This window comes from Semicossyphus pulcher, unplaced genomic scaffold, assembly GCF_022749685.1.
Source record: "Semicossyphus pulcher isolate SPU_LCO1_2020_fin unplaced genomic scaffold, fSemPul1.0.p SCAF_10, whole genome shotgun sequence".
NCBI lineage: Eukaryota > Metazoa > Chordata > Actinopteri > Labriformes > Labridae > Semicossyphus > Semicossyphus pulcher.
In genome coordinates, this window is record NW_027211604.1 from 10,354,377 (window position 1) to 10,373,209 (window position 18,833).

General features: G+C 41.1%; 2 protein-coding genes across 6 annotated transcripts in view; both read left to right on the forward strand.

Moving 5' to 3' along the window:
* Positions 1-8,305, forward strand: LOC138596747 (histone acetyltransferase KAT5-like). 2 transcript variants are annotated; one of them, XM_069668082.1, is made up of 16 exons: positions 1-30; positions 111-177; positions 1,219-1,287; positions 1,419-1,555; positions 2,276-2,344; positions 2,430-2,612; positions 3,153-3,323; positions 3,416-3,490; positions 4,541-4,603; positions 4,848-5,096; positions 5,189-5,278; positions 5,380-5,520; positions 5,622-5,715; positions 5,837-5,996; positions 6,101-6,182; positions 6,681-8,305. In XM_069668082.1, exons 1-16 carry the CDS (start codon positions 1-3, stop codon positions 6,813-6,815), a joined length of 1,815 nt encoding a protein of 604 aa, XP_069524183.1. In that variant the 3' UTR covers positions 6,816-8,305. The 2 variants fall into 2 exon arrangements, with proteins under 2 accessions (XP_069524183.1, XP_069524192.1); XM_069668091.1 differs by having other exon boundaries at positions 3,156-3,323.
* Positions 8,306-11,325: 3,020 nt separating this feature from the next.
* Positions 11,326-18,833, forward strand: part of sipa1 (signal-induced proliferation-associated 1) — a 35,500-nt gene continuing 27,992 nt past the window's right edge. For all 4 annotated transcript variants that reach the window (XM_069677462.1, XM_069677498.1, XM_069677487.1 and 1 more), the window contains exon 1: positions 11,326-11,683. The gene's annotated coding sequence lies outside the window, so the exon portion shown is untranslated. The remainder of the gene's footprint in view (positions 11,684-18,833) is intronic.

Here is an 18,833-nt window from a genome sequence, read left to right on the forward strand (position 1 = left end):
ATGACGAAAATGGCGGATAACTCATCTTCGGTAGGTTTTCGTGAGATATAATTTTATTTTTGAGACTTTTACTGGTTTTATGATGCAAATTAACGTATCATTTTGTGCAGGTCGAGATTGTAGAGGGCTGCCGTCTACCCGTTCTTCGTAAAAACCAAGAACACGAAGACGAATGGCGTAAGTATTGTCCGGTTGTTTTTCCAGTGCTAAGCTAGCTAATGCTAACTGGCGAACCTCAGCTGTTGTTAACAGACGCAACGGCCTTCAGTTAAAGCGCTGTAAACATCACACTGACGGGGAACACATGTAGTTGTACAGTGTGAATGAGTTTAAATTAAATGATAGCTAAAACCACTGTTGTATGTAACAGTAAATGTTAGAGCTAACAATTATAATAACGTTTGGTATTTTGTTTTAATAACGTTTTATTTAATTGGGAAATCCCTCTGACATCAGGCTGGTGTTTACAACGCTGATACCGCTGAGTTTGACAACGTTACTTTTCTGACATCTCGGCATAAACACTTTTTATGACTATTTTAATCTGACAGACAAGTTGTATATATGCCGTAGTTACCAAATCTGTTATCTTATTTTTTAGACTCCTATTATTACTCACCATCCCTTATCAGAGGTTTAATAAGAGTAAGATCATGTTACCATCATAAGTTTTCCCATTCAAACCAGTGTTTAGCTCCCTAACTTTATGAAATATGAAGGCTATTAAAAATAATTTTGTATAATATAAACATTTTTTGCTCTTCCCCGTTATTTTTCATGTTCCTCGTGACACCTTTACCTGTACTTATCTTGCCACCTGGACTGCAACATGATATTGGAATAGATTATTTGTTTTTTAATAACTGTATTACTTGTTTAATTGTAAGAAGTGCTATCAAAATTACCCCGTGCAGCGTGGAGTAACTTTTATTTTGTTAACAACAATTACGATCCAAAATGAACTCAATTTCCAGTCATTTTAAACAGAAAATGGCTGCAACTTATCAAACTTGAAGCAAATAAATGTTTGAAATTCTTGTTATAAATTTTTCGTCATTTAAGTGATTATGGGTAATTGTTTCAGCAGCACTTGCTACCCTAGATTAGTGAAGCTACATAGATAGCTTTATTATGCAATGTCTGTTGAGAGGTTAGTAAATCTGAAATGTTTGGCACAGTTCAGTGCATGTTGTAATATGACTTACCTGCTTTTTTCAGCTTTGGCTGAAATTCTAAGTGTGAAGGAGGTGTCCTCAAGAAAGCTTTACTATGTCCACTATATTGACTGTGAGTATCGTTTGTGCTACTTCATTTTTTTATGTTCATACTGTTACATTCAATTTGTCAACTGAACTATATAACACAGAAACATGATGGCAAAAAAAATCTTATTTGTCTAAAATTGCTTTTGTTAAAAGTCAACAAGCGCCTGGACGAGTGGGTCACCGGAGACAGGCTGGACATGAAGAAGCTTCAGTTTCCTAAGAAAGAAGCTAAAACGCCAACCAAGAATGGTCTTCCAGGCTCCCGTCCAAGTTCTCCCGAGAGAGAAGTGGTAAGCAAATGCTTCACCACCAAATGTTTCTCTCAAACAGTTTTGGCAGCAGGTTTTCTCATTGTGAATACATTTGCTTAAAAATGTGCCCACACCTTGTTTACATCATAGTTATCCTTTTGCATTGCTGTAAGACACTCACAGACTTTAAATTGTTTTGTTGTTGTCAATCTCAGTTATTAAGGCTTCTGTTATGAATAGTGGATATAATAGCCTATATGGAGTAGATCATAACAAGTACATCATAACAAAGAAATCAGCGACAGCAACATTTTCACTTAGTATAACTACAAGATATTAGCAGCCATTTACATGGTCACTTAAATATTTAGCGTTGATATGTTGTATCCTGCTTGAGCGATGATTTCTTAGAGAGCAACCTACAGAATATATGATGTTTTGTTCGCTGTATGGATAAAGTAATATACATTTTACCCAGCATTGACACTTGAGGATAATTCTGGCAAAAGATTTAAGGACTGCAAGTTAGGGAAACGCTACCATTTTTAAGAAACATTGAAATCATCAGTTATCATTTATTTTTTCTATATTCATACAGCTTCAGATCTTGTTTTGATTACAAATGACTGCCATAGAAACTTTAATAATAATGCTGTGTAACTAAAGAAATGATGTGCATTGAATACCAAGATATGAACCTGGGCGTTAAAATGAGTGTAAGTTAACCCTCTTCCTTCTCTTCCTTTCTGTTCAATTCAGAGGAAGAGTCTAGATCTCACCGTACAAACTGCCACAGCTCCTTCCAGAGGCAAAACACTCCCCACACCGGTACAACTTGAATTGACCCATTCTCGAAATGACTTGAGACCTTGTTTGAACCTGGTGTTAACATGCGTCTTGTGTGATCATACAGCTATCGGGTCATGCTGAACTGCATGGAAATCCAGATATAAACAACCACGACACAAAAAAAGAAGACGATGATCCAGTCGTGCAGATCACATCTGGAAGTGGTTTAACAAACAGTGTATCCAAATGTTTGTCAGGTGTTTGCACTGGACTTGTCAAGCCACGTTTCAGCTTCAAATCTGTCAAGGTAGCCGGTATTCTCTGTTTATGTTGTGATCTGTCATTTAGTGCTAAAATTGATTATTATATGGGCATTGATTATCTGCAAAAGTTGAATGAAATGTTTCCTAAAAATCACATGTACCAAAGCAGCTAAAAATAAATTGGCTAAATGTTAATTAAATTGTTGATTGATTGGCATTTTCAGTTTGCAGTTGCAGCTGATCTGTGTCTGCTGCATTTTAATACCAGGTTTGGATAGGGTATAATATACACTAGTTTAACCTGGAGATAAGCAGATGTTGTTAAAACATCAAATTGATATGCAGTGGCTATTTAAATGACACAGTCTTAGCTCATATCAGTGAACAAACTGCAGGTAGTCTTATTGTGGCACTCTTCATTAAGCCTGAGCTTTTGATCATTACATGTGTGTATGTTTTTAAGTGTTCACATGTATGTCGGTCCAACTACAATCACTTACCCATATTTGGAAACAAAAATCCTGATTCACTTTCTGTCTGCTCTCACTTAAAGCCAAACGACTAACAATGTTTGTTTACTGCAGAAGAGGAAAGTAGAGGCCGTCCCCTTGGCGACTCAGGTATCCCCGGCCACCCCCGTGCCCTCCCTGCCAAGTTCAGCTGAAGCCTCTCAGGCATCTGTTTTTCCTGCTGCGAGGGAGACCAACACGTTTAAGTCCCGAGAAGACCATGAACAGCTCACCTCACTCACAACGGTAAAGAATATTACTCCTGATTTATTTATCGTTTTAGTTGGAGTCTTAAACCAGAGGCTGGTGTGTAACTTGTCATTTCTTTTAAACAATAGAACGGCACTGCCCGACGACTCATCCCCTCACAGCCCGGGAGAAAAAGAAAAGCTAATTGTGGAGGAGCTGACGAGGTATGTAACTTCAGTATATTTAATCTTTATAGTCATCTTATCATTTAATTTAATCTTTTATGTACCCCATGTCAAATTTGATCTGCATCTGTTTTGGTTTTGAAAATGCACAAAATATTTCAAATTGTGCAGAGCAGATGCACAAATTCTTCACCTTAGTCAAATAACACATTTAATTTATGTTATTAATCTATAATACCATTAAAAGCTAAAATGACCACAAACACTGCCTCTGTTCATGTGAGCAGGATTAAAGATCCATATATGGTTTTGCAGAAATATCAGAAAACTTTTCTTCTGTATTTCTCTGTTAAATTAAACACTTGTCACCCTTTAATTTTCTTTTTTAACCCTCCTAAAATAAATTTTTCCCTTTTCAGTTTTCACCATAATCCTTTCTGTGTAACTGTCCTTATGAAATCCATGTATACAAGTATGGTGACAAGGATTGTCAGTCTTTGTGTTTAATATCCATGTTGATAACTGGCCTTTTGTTCTGCAGCATTTTTAAATTCAGTACTGTGAATGAATTATTTGAATGTAATAATTGTTGCAACTGTACGCTAATTAATATATAATTTAATATAACATCAAAATACCCTGAAATGTTTTATTTTAGAGAGATTTGTTGAGTAACCCAGCAGAAGAGCTGAAGAGCAAGTCAGAGTTCTTCAGGCAGGTCATCCACAGTCTAGTAGCCTGGTGGGTTTGTCACATGCAAACCCACATAAATGGTTTGGTCTAATGTGTTTGCTCTCTTCTCACTCTTTATCTATTCTCTTATCTGTTGCCACTTGCTGACTCCACTCCCTCCTGTCTTGGTCGTTGCGTGTGTTGTTTTTACTCTCAGATGTACGTCGCTTTGGACAAAAGCATCTGCTAAATGAAACATCTATGTCTGTAACATCTATGTCTGATCACCAGTGTTACTGGCTGCCTGATATTATATATTGCTTTCAATCTTCCCTTTTAACCAAACTGTTGAGTGTCAATAAGAATCAATGTTTCCCCTCTGTAGTTTCCTAAGCCTGTGTTTTTGTGTCTCTCTAGATGATAAAGGTTTTGCAGTATAACAACCCTCAAAGTGCCAGTGTCTTTCTACCACCACCAGAGGTCTGTTTTGTTTCCTATTATTGCCATTTGATTCTGTGTTCTGTCCAAATCATCTGTGACTTAATGGGTCCAATAACATGGAGGTTGTGCTCACCTCAGACCCACGTATTTGCCTTTTAAAAACATGTACAGCCAGTGTGATCCTTATTTAAAGAAATCTAAATGTGCAATAAGTCTGCAAACACATTCACACCGTTTGATCTGCTGCGAGAGGGTCTGATGTGTCCACATTTTTCACCGCTAGGATTCCCAGGACAGCTCGGATGGCATCCCAACAGCACCCCGCATGACGGGCAGTCTTGTATCAGACCGCAGCCATGACGACATCGTCACCCGGATGAAGAACATCGAGTGTATAGAGCTGGGACGTCACAGGCTGAAGCCCTGGTACTTCTCGCCGTACCCACAGGAACTCACCACACTGCCCATCCTCTACCTCTGTGAATTCTGTCTCAAGTACCTCAAAAGCCTGAAGTGTCTGCAGAGGCATTTGGTAGGAATCATCAGTATGTCACCAGCTTAAGCCCTTAATCTCTTGCTGCTTAGATTTTGTCCTCATCTTCTTGTGTCTATTATCTTTGACAGACAAAATGTAATCTCAGGCATCCTCCAGGCAACGAGATCTACCGCAAAGGCACCATCTCGTTCTTTGAGATCGACGGCAGGAAAAACAAAGTGAGTGAAGGGACACATTTCTCCCTCCTCAGCATGTCACAAGATTTTACAGAATGGTTTTCTTTTTCTTTAGATTGATATATGTGTGTGATGTTTTACAGACTTATTCCCAGAACCTGTGTTTACTCGCGAAGTGTTTCCTGGACCACAAAACCTTGTATTACGACACAGACCCCTTCCTCTTCTATGTAATGACGGAGTATGACTCCAAAGGCTTCCACATAGTGGGCTACTTCTCTAAGGTACACAAGTCATACAAAATGTTAAACAACTGGTACAACTCTGGAAAAAGTCTCATATCCAACCAGAGATTCCCAAAGCTAAACTTCTTTTCTGTTTGCAGGAAAAAGAGTCGACTGAAGACTATAACGTTGCCTGCATCCTGACGTTACCTCCCTACCAGCGGAGAGGTTATGGCAAACTGCTCATCGAATTCAGTAAGTGCATCGCCTGAAAACAGTGGCACAAGTCTAGTAGATGTTGTACATTTAACATTAAAATTCTCTGGGAGTTTTTACCTTGTGCTAAGTTTCTGTTCACTGTGTGTTTGTTTGTCAGGTTACGAGCTGTCCAAGGTGGAAGGAAAAACAGGCACTCCGGAGAAGCCGCTGTCTGACCTCGGTCTTCTGTCCTATCGCTCGTACTGGTCCCAGACCATTCTGGAAATTCTCATGGACCTTAAACCGGACAACGGAGAGAGGCCACAGATTACCATCAAGTATGTGACTCGACTTGTAATTCTCTACTAAGAACACGTTTGAGCTCAGCAAGTTGAGTAACTGGTTCCCTTTTTTTAATGTGATCTTTATTTTGTACTTCCAGTGAGATCAGTGAGATCACAAGTGTTAAAAAGGAAGATGTCATTTCAACGCTTCAGTACCTCAACCTCATCAACTATTACAAGGTGAGAGAACAACGCTGAACTCCATATTTTAATCTTCATTCTCTTAAGCTTCCCGATTCTGTTTGGAGGTGTATTAGTTACTCAGTTACTTTGCTGTGTAAATTGACAGTTTTACAGTTGCCTTTCCCTCGAACATTGGCTTTTCCCCCCTTTATATGTGGCATGAAGGGCTTTCTTAAATACAAACATAATTGAACAATTATTAAAATGTAAATAGTTGACTTTACAGAACTTTCTATTCAATTATTGGATGCTAAAACTTTCCAGATGTTTTGAATGAGAATGTTTTTAATGTCCTGATAGTGAAAAATGTCTGAGTGTGTTAAAATTAAAAACTGCAGCACATTCATCACTTATGAAATAAGCAATATTTGATGCTAGAGTACTGGCAGCCAATATGATAATTCTTGTAGTATCCATTTAAATCCCATATTGTGTGACTACATGTAGTTAATTTTCCAACAATTGAAATTTTAGTTAATTAATTCTTGATTACAGGGTCAGTACATCCTGACTCTTTCAGAGGACATCGTGGACGGTCACGAAAGAGCGATGCAGAAGAGACACTTGCGCATAGATCCAAAATGTCTCCACTTCACACCCAAGGACTGGAGCAAGAGGGGCAAGTGGTAAAGTCCCAGCCGGGTTAACTGAACTCCTTCCCCAACCGCCAGATGGGAGACTCAGAGAAACAGATGAAGGTTTTTGTCAGGCTGACTCATCAAGAACATGAACCTTATCGAACCCAGGACTCACCTTCAGATAAAAACAAGCAGCATACAGTTTCACCTGATCTGTAAGCTTTTATTGTGAATATTCATTATACATAGTGAATTTGAAAAGTGCTCAGAGGATTGGGGATAAAAGAGAGACTGGTTAACGGTGACACAGACAAAATACAGCACACTCTCCCAGCGTGTAAAAGATCCTGTTAATGACGGACAGATAGTATCTGTTTAAAAGTGTAAATTAAAGCCCAAGATTGCAAACTTATGATGAAAACAAGATGGTGGTTTTTATAGACAATAACTTCAGTTCCACAGTGAATTGTCTCATCTTTTGATAAGTCCACATTCATGTAAAAAACACAGGGAGTTCTCTGTTTGGCCAACACGAACATTAAGTGTGTTTTTGTCTACATCCTTTTTGTCTGCCGCACAGTAGATCTAAAGTATTGACACGTAAATTATTTATGTAAAAGGTTTTAAATGTATTTCAACAAAATCTTTGTTTGAGTCTATTTAATAACCCAACTTTAGTTTGTCATACAACTCAAATTTATAGAAAATGTACTTCCAGCAGTCATTTCATGTCTGAACAGCACTCTGTTTTTATTCTACTTTAAGTAGAGGTTTTTGTACAAGATGTAACAGCTTCAAAACATCTCTCAGATGCCTTCGAACGGGACACAACTGTGAAACTCAACAATGTGCTCAACCTTATTAACAATGATTCAGTGAGAAATTTGCCCGTTTTAAAGATTTATCTCAACACACAAAGTATTTTTAGTTTATTGTCGGTCTCCTTGAGTGCCTGGATTTTAAAGTCATTAACCTTTTCATCAAATATGGTTTGCTTGAATGAGTATATTGGTTGTGTTAAAAACCACAAAGGTCAGTTGAGGTTTTTAGTCTTATACAAACGTAGCTCTGTTGTCATGTCCCCATATTTTCAGTAGTTGGAAGTACTTCTGCTCTTTGCTTGTGATCATTCAGGTGACTTTTCTTCCTTTTCCGCCCCAGCCATGATCATCTGTACAGTGTGCAATGAGACAAATCAACTCTCCCTAAGTTAAACACATGCTCCCTGTAAGTGTACATACTGGACCTGATTGTACAAAGAAAAAAACACTTAGAAGACAGAAGCCATGTTGAACTGTTAGAGGAATGTAAATTTTGTGTACAGTTGTCTTTTCTTTTTTACTTAATATAAACTAACTGGCTGCACAATATGAACAGGAAAGGATGTGAAAGTGATATCTGACATTCAGTTTGTATTTTATGTTTACATGTCACAAAAGATCCCTGTTGAAATGATTTAGTATATCTTTAAGTGAAACACAGTCGAGAGTATGATTTCAAAGTTTGATATGAAAACTTGTTGAATTGATAAAAAATATCTTTAAAAAACCCTGAAAGTGTCATAACTGTGTGTCTTTGAAAGAATTTCACCATTCAGTATTCAGGGTTGTTTCTGACTGAGGCCTACAAACAAGCTTCAGCTGTATAAATACACTACTTACAAAATGTAACCTATAATTCAAATGTTTTTTTATTCAAAATTTGTACGGCTTCAATAACATGGTTGTATTTGTTCAATGTAAAAAGGAAAATTATCATCTGACTAACTTATTGTAAACCAGGTGTGTGTAAAATGTGTCCCTTTTTTGAGTAGTATTACATTTAAATTAAAGCTTAATAGCTGTCGGTAACAAGTCCGTAAAGGTACTTTATAAATGGACACAAGAGTAAAATATACCTGAGATAACATGAAAATTAAAGGTTACATTTATATAAAATAAATTACATGCACAGTACCTACCAGTAACAGAAAGTCTGCGTAATGGCCACCAGGGGGCGACATATATATCCCCTTACCAAAGTTCAAACTGTGGGTTAAAGTGAGGCAGGAGAAATAAGGAACGATAACTTTAACGGAGCTAACTGGCCACCATGTTTGTATTTCATTCGGATACCTGCAGTGGGTCACATTTGGTTATCCAAGCCGCAGGTAGACACACAATAACAATGATACCTAAAGTAAATAAAAAGCATGGCTGCTGTAGTAAGTAAATTGACGTTTCCTTTACAGCTGGACTGAACCAGGTAGGCTAACGAGGCGTTGTGTAAAACCTGTATTAACATGCTGTTTTTTCTGCAGAGGAACACAAAACACAGAACACATATACTCTGCATTTTAAATGAATCTTCAAGTTGGTGTTATTGTTTAATAATCGTCTGGTATCACAACTGTCTTGTGCTGCAGTTTCATGGTGAATCCTCTCCGCTCATCACTTCCCGCCCGTGTTCTCTCAGCACCTGGCAGAGCCTCACGCGCAGCCCCCATGAGGACAGAGAGGAATTCACACTCATCTAATATCCTCACCACACCACTCTTTTGGGAAGTCTTCCTGACGTTTAGTACATTTCCTCATAATGATTCTGGCACATTTTGTGTGATCTGGACCTCTGAGATCCAGGTGTGTTTTCTATATCCGGCTTCAGGAGTTTTCTCTGATAATTTCAGGCTCAGTATTACACTTACACTAGAATTGAAACTGTTTATAAATTAGAAAAATGTATGTTTGACTTTTTTTTCACATTCAAAAACTTACTAATTTCACTCTGTTTTCTTGTTGATGTGATTACTTGCTGCTTTTCTTTGTCTTAATGATTTTAAACCCAATAACCTTTACATTTTGGACTGTTAATTGAACCAAACAGAATCTGTATACATCACCTCCGGCCCTGGGAAACTGTGATCACCGCATTTAACCATTTTATTGAGAAAACAATCAGAACTGTCAGATTAATTTTTAATGATCACTTGCAGCCTTAATGTACGCTGCTGTTGGGTTGCAGCCATTGCACAGATTATTGTCTCAGATTGTTGAAAGCTGTCCATTAATAGCTTTCACTTTGGAGGAAACTGTGAACTACGGTATGAATCATTAATGAAAATCTGGCATTTCGGTTGTAGTTTACTGGGCTTTGGTTTTAAGAATGAAACTTGGTTTTCATATAACTGATGGCGCAGGATGACTCATTCTGCTATTGTTACAAACCACTTTTCCCCTACATGTGTCTCATAAACTGAAGGAAGGAAACAACTGTGTTCATCTGCAGAGCTGTACGCATAGAGAGACTCTTGGTGTCCACACGGTGTCACTGCAGCACTGATCCACGTGTTTCATTTACAAAATGACCCCTGGTGTGACTAACAATTAGAGAAGCTCAGACCATCACAAATCATCCTCCACGAAAACTACTATAAACACACTATAAGTGAATCAGATTGAGTATAATGTGGAAAGTTTGATCAGTTGGAATCCTTTTATTTATATTTGGATTATTTATCTCTTGTGCAAAACATGTCCATTAAGGCTGTGATGCTCATTGGTGATATTTTGAAACTCTAACTCAACTGTGTGAGGTCATGAACATTTTTTAAGGGTTTATCCAGATTGCAACAACTCTGAACTCCACCTGACACTCGCACACAAATTCCTGTTTGACAGAAAACTCTGTATCAACTGGTGCCTCTGTTTTTATTCTCCTTATCTCCTAAAGACACACCAGCAGCACCACCAGCAACGCAGGCGGCTTCTCCTCCCCCGCCCCACCCCAACCAGAGCCACTGACCTGCTAACACACACAGCCATATGGTACGGCCGGGACGAGACTCCATACAGTAATTAGGGGGATGGTGCCGGACACTTTGCGGCAGCGCGATTCCTATCCTCTCCTGAACATCATGAAGTTTAAAACTCACAGGTATGTTTATTTTTAAGACGATGGCGTGACAGAGAATAGCAGCTTTGTTGTTACACTCCTGCGCTCTCATTGTTCTTTTAGCAGGTTGATTGTTTGTTATGGTCTCAACCCACACTGGCTGCGTTTGGGGAGTACACAGAGGTCTCTGCAAATAAACACACACACAGGAACACACACGCACACACTGCCATTTTCACCTTTGCCCCTGAGTGCTCTGGAGCCTTTATCTCGCTCATGCAGCAACGTCAGAAGAATGAACGTTTTTTGACAGCACGAGTGCCTCTTTCTATTAATGTATTAGTAAAAGAAGGATTCAGATGTCGTTGGGGGTGACTATCTTGATGCAGCGTTGCATCAGCTTCTAATCTGCCACATTTCTAGATATGCGTGTCATGTTATTATACAGGATCTAAAGGATGCCTGATTCAGCACAAATTTAAATTTCACACTCCTGCAAGTGAAGCATTTTGCAGCCCAGTTTAAGACACAGAGAGCTCTCCTCTTGGCCGCTGCTGTCCGTCGCTGCCTCAACCTCGCTCTGACAAGGAGACGAGGAGGGGGGGAGGAGAGAGAGAGAGAGGCCGGGTAAACTGTGTGTGTGCGAGAGAGAGAGAGAGGAGGAGAAAGAGGGGGGCCGGCTTTAGTGCGATGTGAATGGAATAGAATCAGCACGAGAGAGAGAGAGAGAGAGAGGGAGAAAGAGGGAGGAGGACGGCACAAATCAACCTGCCTCTTGACTTTAACAACAGAATAAGAGGAGCCGGTTTAGACGCCACAGAGATCGAGGAAGTGTAGCGTGCGTGTGTTCTCTGTCGCTCGATTTTATTTTTGGAGAGAGGAAGAGATCGGCAGACAGGAGGAGGAACTGAAGGAGGAGGAGGAGGAGAACTGAGCCTCACCGTGGAGATAGATAGCAGAAAAATGCTGTCATGGGGAGAGCAGGGGAGGGAGTCGGCAGAGAGGAACAGGATGAAACAAGGCAGGGTCGAGCGGAGCTGAAATGTGGAGGTAAGCCTTTTTCTTTTCTGTGTTCTGATTACGGAGAATTCACATTCCAGCCCCCCCCGTGCCCTCGTTCTGATGATAATGAATTCAGATGGATGGATGTGCACGCCGTGAACGCTACATACCTCTGTACAGGCATGCTCAATCCAGCCAGAGACAATGTATGAGAGCAGCAGAGGAGATGAAATAATGGCTTTGCGTTATCACATCGTCTCTCTGCCTCTCTGCCCATTGTGTCCATGTCAGCTCTTTAGACATGATTTTTACACACCGATTTAAGGTGCCCTGAACATACCATTCACACTCATCATTATAGGTTTGAATCCAGCTCCCAACCTTTGTCGCATTTCATCCCCGGCCTCCCCCCCTCCACCACCACCTCCCCTCCTCCCTCTCCTCCTCCTCCTCCCGACACTAAACCCCCCATCATCTTTCCTGTCTCCCCTCCATTGTGTTGCACTCTGAAACCCGGGCAGGCAGGGATCGTCTCGAAAAACACACTGTTTTGACATTGCCAAGAAGAAGCCGCTTGCGAAAAACCTTCCCTTGCCGTGCCGGAGCGCTCGTGGCTGCAGGACTCAGAGAGATGAGAGCAAGGTGGGGGGAGGAGGGGAGAAAGGGGAGGGGAGGGATGGAGGGACACTGAGAGAATGGAAGGGAGAGAGAGAGAAGATGCAGGAACAAAAAGAGGAGCAGGGCTTTTTTTTCTTTTCTCTCTAGATGCATTTTTAGGCTCATTATTTTCACAAGACAAGAAAAAGGGCATCAGTGTGCGGCGTGTTGACGAGGAGCATTGTGACACTGCTGCATGTGATGATGAGCACAAACAATGATGGAATGGAGAAGCACAACCAGAATTGGGGTGTTGTTTTCAAGGTGGCAGAGAAAATGAGGGATGCGGGGAGTCAGACCCCCCCTCGCTCCCCTCCTCAGCCTCCTCCTGCACTCTCTAATTTAGGACGGGGCTGATGTGTGTTTACGAGACATTAGGGTTTCAGGGGATGGATGGATCGGCTGCTGAAGGGAAAGAAAGGCAGGGATGGAGAGATGCTGGGGGGTGGGGGGTTGGCGAGGGGGGGGGGGGCAGGCAGCAGCGGCTTACATAAGCCAGTGCACTCAAAGGACGGGCCATTTAATTTACATTGAGCCGCGCGGCTCCTCGTGCAGTGCGGTGCTCGCTGTGGTTGACATTAGCATTTTAAACAATATAAATGCAGTCGGAGCTGACGTGATGGGAGGAAGGATGACTGAATGTGACCTGCCGGCTTTGTGTCGGCGTGATGCTGCTCCTGGTCTGACTGGCAGCAGGGTGGGATGTTTTTCAGCAGGGTCAACTTTGAATGCTGTGTGTGTGGGTCTCACATCCACCTTTGGTAGATGATGAGTACGTCTGCATGAAGTGCACTGACATAACTGTACGAGCAGTATGCAGCCCTTTCATCCAACTCAGCTGCTTTGGACTTTTTTTATTATGCTGCGATTTAATGTGCTGCATTTACATTTATCACACAGTCGAATTCAGAGTCAAAACTATGTGTATTATTTGAGCAGGTGCACTCCTCATACCAGAGTAACTGAAGCCTCTGTGCCCACTTTAGTCCCTGATTTGCTTCCCATGTCTATAGAAAATGAATGATGAATTACTTTCTGCTCTATTAATACCCCCCTCTGTTATACTAAAGGAAATGCACTCTATTAGTAAAGCAGTTTAGCAATTAGCGCCAATTACTATTCATTATTTTCCATAATCAAATCACCTTAATTACACGTATGACAATAACATATCTGTGTACTTTTACTGAGCAGCCACAGCTTTACATGTGAGTGTGGACAAGCGATAAGAGATGTTTGGATCAGAGCGGCAACTAATGATTTAATTTCAGAGTTTTTATTATTGATTTCTTGATTCATATAGTCGTAGTTTCACAGAGCGCAAGCTGACATGTTCAAATAGCTTGTTTCGACTGACCAACAGTGTGTGAAACACTTGCTCAAACTGCTTTCTCAATTAGAGGAGGGAAAAGTTATTGTACAGTTTATGTTCATTAAAAGGCCAGTTCACCGATTTTCAACCTCAGTCCTATCAGGCTGTAATGGGGAGCTGATGCCGTTATGGTAGGAAAAAATGCAATTTCACTCTGTGCCTTTGGAGGACGATATCTGCTTCTCAAATGGGCTCCGGAAAACCTCCGCCAGACTACGCAAAAGGCGTCTTGCTAAACTACACTTCTTCAATCTTGGACGCCCGCCTCCGATGTCATGTCTTGTTCAAAATCGTCAGGTTTGAAATAAGAAGATTTTTTAGACGATCCACCGGTATATTCTCATCATATTTCGGATTCTGTTTTGCTCTGAGCCATCACCTGCAGCGAAAACGGTAGTATTTCACTCCAGCGTCTCTCGCTGGGCCGTTCCTTTCACAGGGAGGGGCGCAATGCACGCTGGGTGTTGTAGGAATGTAGAATGGGCAAAACCACGAGCTGTTTGTACAACTTTCTCCACAGCTATGACGCTAATTAAAAAAAAAAAAGCAGTATGGAAGGGAAACAGTCAAAGGTGCGGCCGATTAAAGGCAAGGCAACATTTCTGAGTCAGACATTTGACAAACTTAAACTCGACAGTCAGTCATCATGAAGTTTTTACACGAACGTCCTCCAGCAGCAGTCCAGCCGGAGCTGACCCACTTATTGACACATTTCATTTTTCAAACTCTGAACAAACCTGAAGTTCTTTGTTGTCCAAGGTCACAGATGAAGCAGGAAATGTCCAAAAACACACATATATGCACAAGAGCTCTGTTTCCCTAAGTATAATAATACACAACCCAGGGGTGTGTTTTCCTATGAGAGGCCTGTGTGCTGTGTGGGACTCGTACTATTCCAGGTTGAGTAGGAGGGGAGCGGAGTCAGAGGAGACTCTTGAATCGATCGGCCTACTTTTATTTCCTGCACCAAACAAGCACCAGGAGAGGCTGCCTGCGTGCAAGCGTGCGCCACGTTGGGCTCTTATTGTCTAGCAGGGAGGTAATGCCATTAAAATAATCCTTAATGCTCGCTCGCTCTTTGTTTATTCTGACTGTTACGTCTGACGTTAGAAACAGAGAGAGAGAGATGCTTTTACATGTTTGCCCTTTTTAAAATCAGGGCCTGTGCGCTTGAATGATGAAGGTGACAGTTTGTTAGCAGCATCGCACAGCTATGCAGTGAGGTTGAGTCACTGTCAGTGACCGTTAGATCAGACGGAGGTCTCCTGATGCTGTTTGTCTGGATTTAAACTTAAGATCACGTCATTTATCCTGCTTCTCTCAGAGCGAATAGCAGACAACAGCCTACAATCTGCAGTCTTTTCTTGACAATATGAGGAAGATAGAGGCTCAAACACTGTTATTTTAGAAGGTAGTTTCAGTTTGAACCATATAAGAGGCTCTGTGTGTATATTTAAACCAAATGTAGCCCAGATTTGAGCAATGTGACTTTGATCAGTGTCTGCTCTCAGTCATTCAGATTTAGACAAACATGTTGGAGGGTTACCAGGCAGATTTAGTTCTGGTCTGACTCAGCATCGTATCAGTCCTCTCATTTGGAGCCATTTTGCATGGCTACACCCCGGCAGGCTCCCTGTGGGGGCTCAGCGAGGGAGGCAGTTGGACAGGCGGAGTCTTCTCCTCATCGGATGGCATGATGCTGGCAGAGTAAGCTGCTGGGTGGATCCTCTTAGCGTACGCGCTCTGTGTCACCTGTCCCTCGTTGGCTGCTGGTCTTAATAGAAGATCAGGCCTTGTTGGTTTTATCTGAAGCTGCTTCTGTCCAGCGGCACCAATAAGACGAGTGACTCACGCACAGTGTCGGGCAGGGTGTAACTGCACGTTTCAGATAAATTACAATGACGAATATTCAGTGAGTTTTTTAGGGTTTTGGGACAAATCTCTTTCTTTCCAATTTATCATTTAAAGAGCTTTAAAAAACTCTCCGTCTGCACAACACAATCCTGTTCGATGTTTGAAACGACACAAAGGAATAATAGTCATTAATATCCTTTTACAAAACCCATCAGCGGTTTGAGAGTGAAGCCGAGGATGAACAAAGAAATAGGAACTTCTCGCACAGAGCACATAATCACTACTGATGCGTGATGTTTTGGACCTATTTAAATAAATGAAGTAGTTATTATAATTGTTGTGTTTCATATGCAGTGAGAAAATAAGAAGCTGCGCCAGGGATTTCTAGCAACAAAACACTGATAGTCTTAAAATGTGGGGAAGCTGCGGCCTTCATGAGACATATTTATGTAAGCATCTGCTGCAAATACTCACATTTCTATTTGTTTTATTTAGACAGCCCACGTGTATTAAAAAAAAGATGGTTTCAGAGTTAGATAAAACCCATTTAAACTCATTGTCTCTCCCCGTTATGTCATACATACATTAAACCATTAAGCGGTGCAGTGGCTCTTCTCATTGTTCACGTTGCTATTACAGGAGAAGTGCACTCGAGGGTATTCAGAGCCACTGAAAGCAGAGCAGGAGCGACCATTCACGCTCACACCACGTCACTTCATCGCCATGCTCGGAAAAATAGAGATCAGAAAGGCAGAAAAATCCCCCACTGAGAGCAGCGATATTCTGTTCTTGGCTTTAAATGTTAGAGATTATTAACATATTTATTTACAGAAGAAGAAGCTACTTTTTCTGTGACAACTTTGAGGAGGAAGTTGCAACCTCAACTGTTTCAGTTTACATGTTAGAGGCAGCAAAAATAAAGAAGCGAGAGAGCAGTTACATGACCCTGCTGCGTTGTCTCGCTCGTCCGACCTTACAGGACCAAACAGCGACGGCACACCCGAAACTGTGAGAGACATGTGACCTTAGAGGCGAAGGTGGGAAGAGGGGAGGGGTGCAGGAAATGAAATTCTTCCACATTTCTTTTAATCTTACTCGTTTTAATTAATGTGACATAAATATGTGCCGTGCAGTCGCAGCAGTTATGTGTCAATTTTAGACCTTAGTGAAGAAAAATGCTGGCTGCAGGCGCACGCTGATAAACTTAACAAATGAGCAGGTTCTGCCTGTAATGGCTCAGTGAATCATTTCATGCAAGCATTAATGTTCACTAGTAAGTCACACGACGCACAGCAGCCTGCCGGTGACGCACTGTGTGTGTTCATTCACAGGTGTAAAGCCACAAATGTGCAGAACGGGTTCCTTCATATGACTGTAGCCTACGCAGACAGCATCAAAGAAAGGCTGCAGTACATCAGCAGCTATCTGCATCAGCACACTGAGCATATTGGTGCATGATCTGCTCATTTTTATGTAGGTCAGAAGTTACAGAGCCGCTGGTGTAAATGACACAAGGCCACCAGGCAAGAGAGAGGCTGCGAACTGCAGCAAGTGCTGCTCTGCTCTCTGCACAGTCACTTAGGAGGATCACATTTGGATAATTATCCTTTTTGGAACTTTTTGGATGTTAAATATTTATAACCAGCTTCGCTAGCTTCAAGGTTAAGGTGCAGGTTTTCATGCAAATGCCAAAGTTTTAGAGGTACGAGCTGCAGTCGATCCAAGAGTACATGTTCAGATTTTTCTTTTATACCTTCACACGCTAGATGTCAAGAACGATGGTCAGGATACCGGAGTTTGAACTTTGATATGATACTTGTATTTAAAAAACATTCCCCAAACTTCTTTTGATACCATAATAAATAGAAAATTGATGCTTTTAATTCCAACCTGCACACAGAAAAGTACAGAAATATGACTGAACCGAAACATAATAATATTAATGATAAAGACATAATGTTACAATATCCTTTACGTACGTACATCTGAGAGTTAGTATAACACAAGCAAGCATCAAGACAGGAAGGAACAACATGAGTGCCAGCAAACAGCTTCAAGTGCGGTCGGACACACGTGCCGACATGCAGTGCACTCATTCCACCACTGGGGGGGCTGCAGAAGAGATGAGTCTAGCTAGCAACTTAATGATGATTAATAATCAATCAATCAAATTTTATTTGTATAGCATCAAACAATAACCAAAGTAATCACTTCACAAAAAGAGCAGGTCTAGGCCGTACTGTTCTTTTATATTATTTAGAGAGCGACCCAACATGAATCCACCACGAGCAGCACTTAGCAACATTTGGCAGCAGTGGCAGGAAAAACAGCCGTCTGTCTCGACTGGATGGGCTGAACGGTGGGATAAAGGGAGATGCAGGATAATGATTATAATGAGAAGGTCTTTTATTACATTCTTCTCCATGGGTTGCTCTCTCTCTCTCTTCTCTCACTTTTTAACTCGCAGGACCAAAGCAACTCTTGCTTGCTCGCTTTGCAGCCCCGAGTTAAAAATCTGAATGCAGATCTTTTTTTTTCATAGCTTCGGTACTTTGAATAGTATTGACTGTAAAAACATAAAAACCTTAGATCATATTGTTTTCAACAAAAGTATTGAACGATTGATACTTTTGACATGCTCTAAAGGCAAGTTTCTCTTGCTTACATGCAGAATAACTGTATTCATAATTACAGAATGCTGAGAATATTTCTAAATTTAAGCCAAAATTGGAAAAATATTAATTAAGGGAGTAAAAATAATAGTTTATAAATGGGGCAGAATAAAGCCGTTTTCCCACTGGTCAAAAAACACACTAACACTCAACTTTTTTGCTGAGTGGGAAAGGTTACAATCTGCATTCAGACCCGAGTCAAATGACTCTGCAGTAGACTCGGGTAATTATCGCCTCGGCTCCAATCGGCATTGATGCGAACACAAAACCCGTTTCGTCACGCTAATCTCATCAGCGCGATGCTATGCTGCGTCTGTAACTTCTGCGACTCCTTATAATCTCAGCTACGAATTCCACCCGTCTCCGTCCGAGCAGCGCTCGAGCATCGTTCCAAATTTGTTTGATAAACAGACTGAATGAGTAATAGATACAATAAAGACCTAACCACCGTAATATCTTCACTGTTTACTAACCCTGTTGCGGGCACGTTTGTGACGCAGCTGAAAAGAGATCGACAGGAGTATACTTCACTGGCAATGGGAAAAGAGACAATCGGCATCTATAATCAGGTCGTCCCAGGTCTGAAAAACCTGCGTCACCGTGCTAAATTTAGGTAGGAAAGGGGTCTAAGTCTCCACGTACA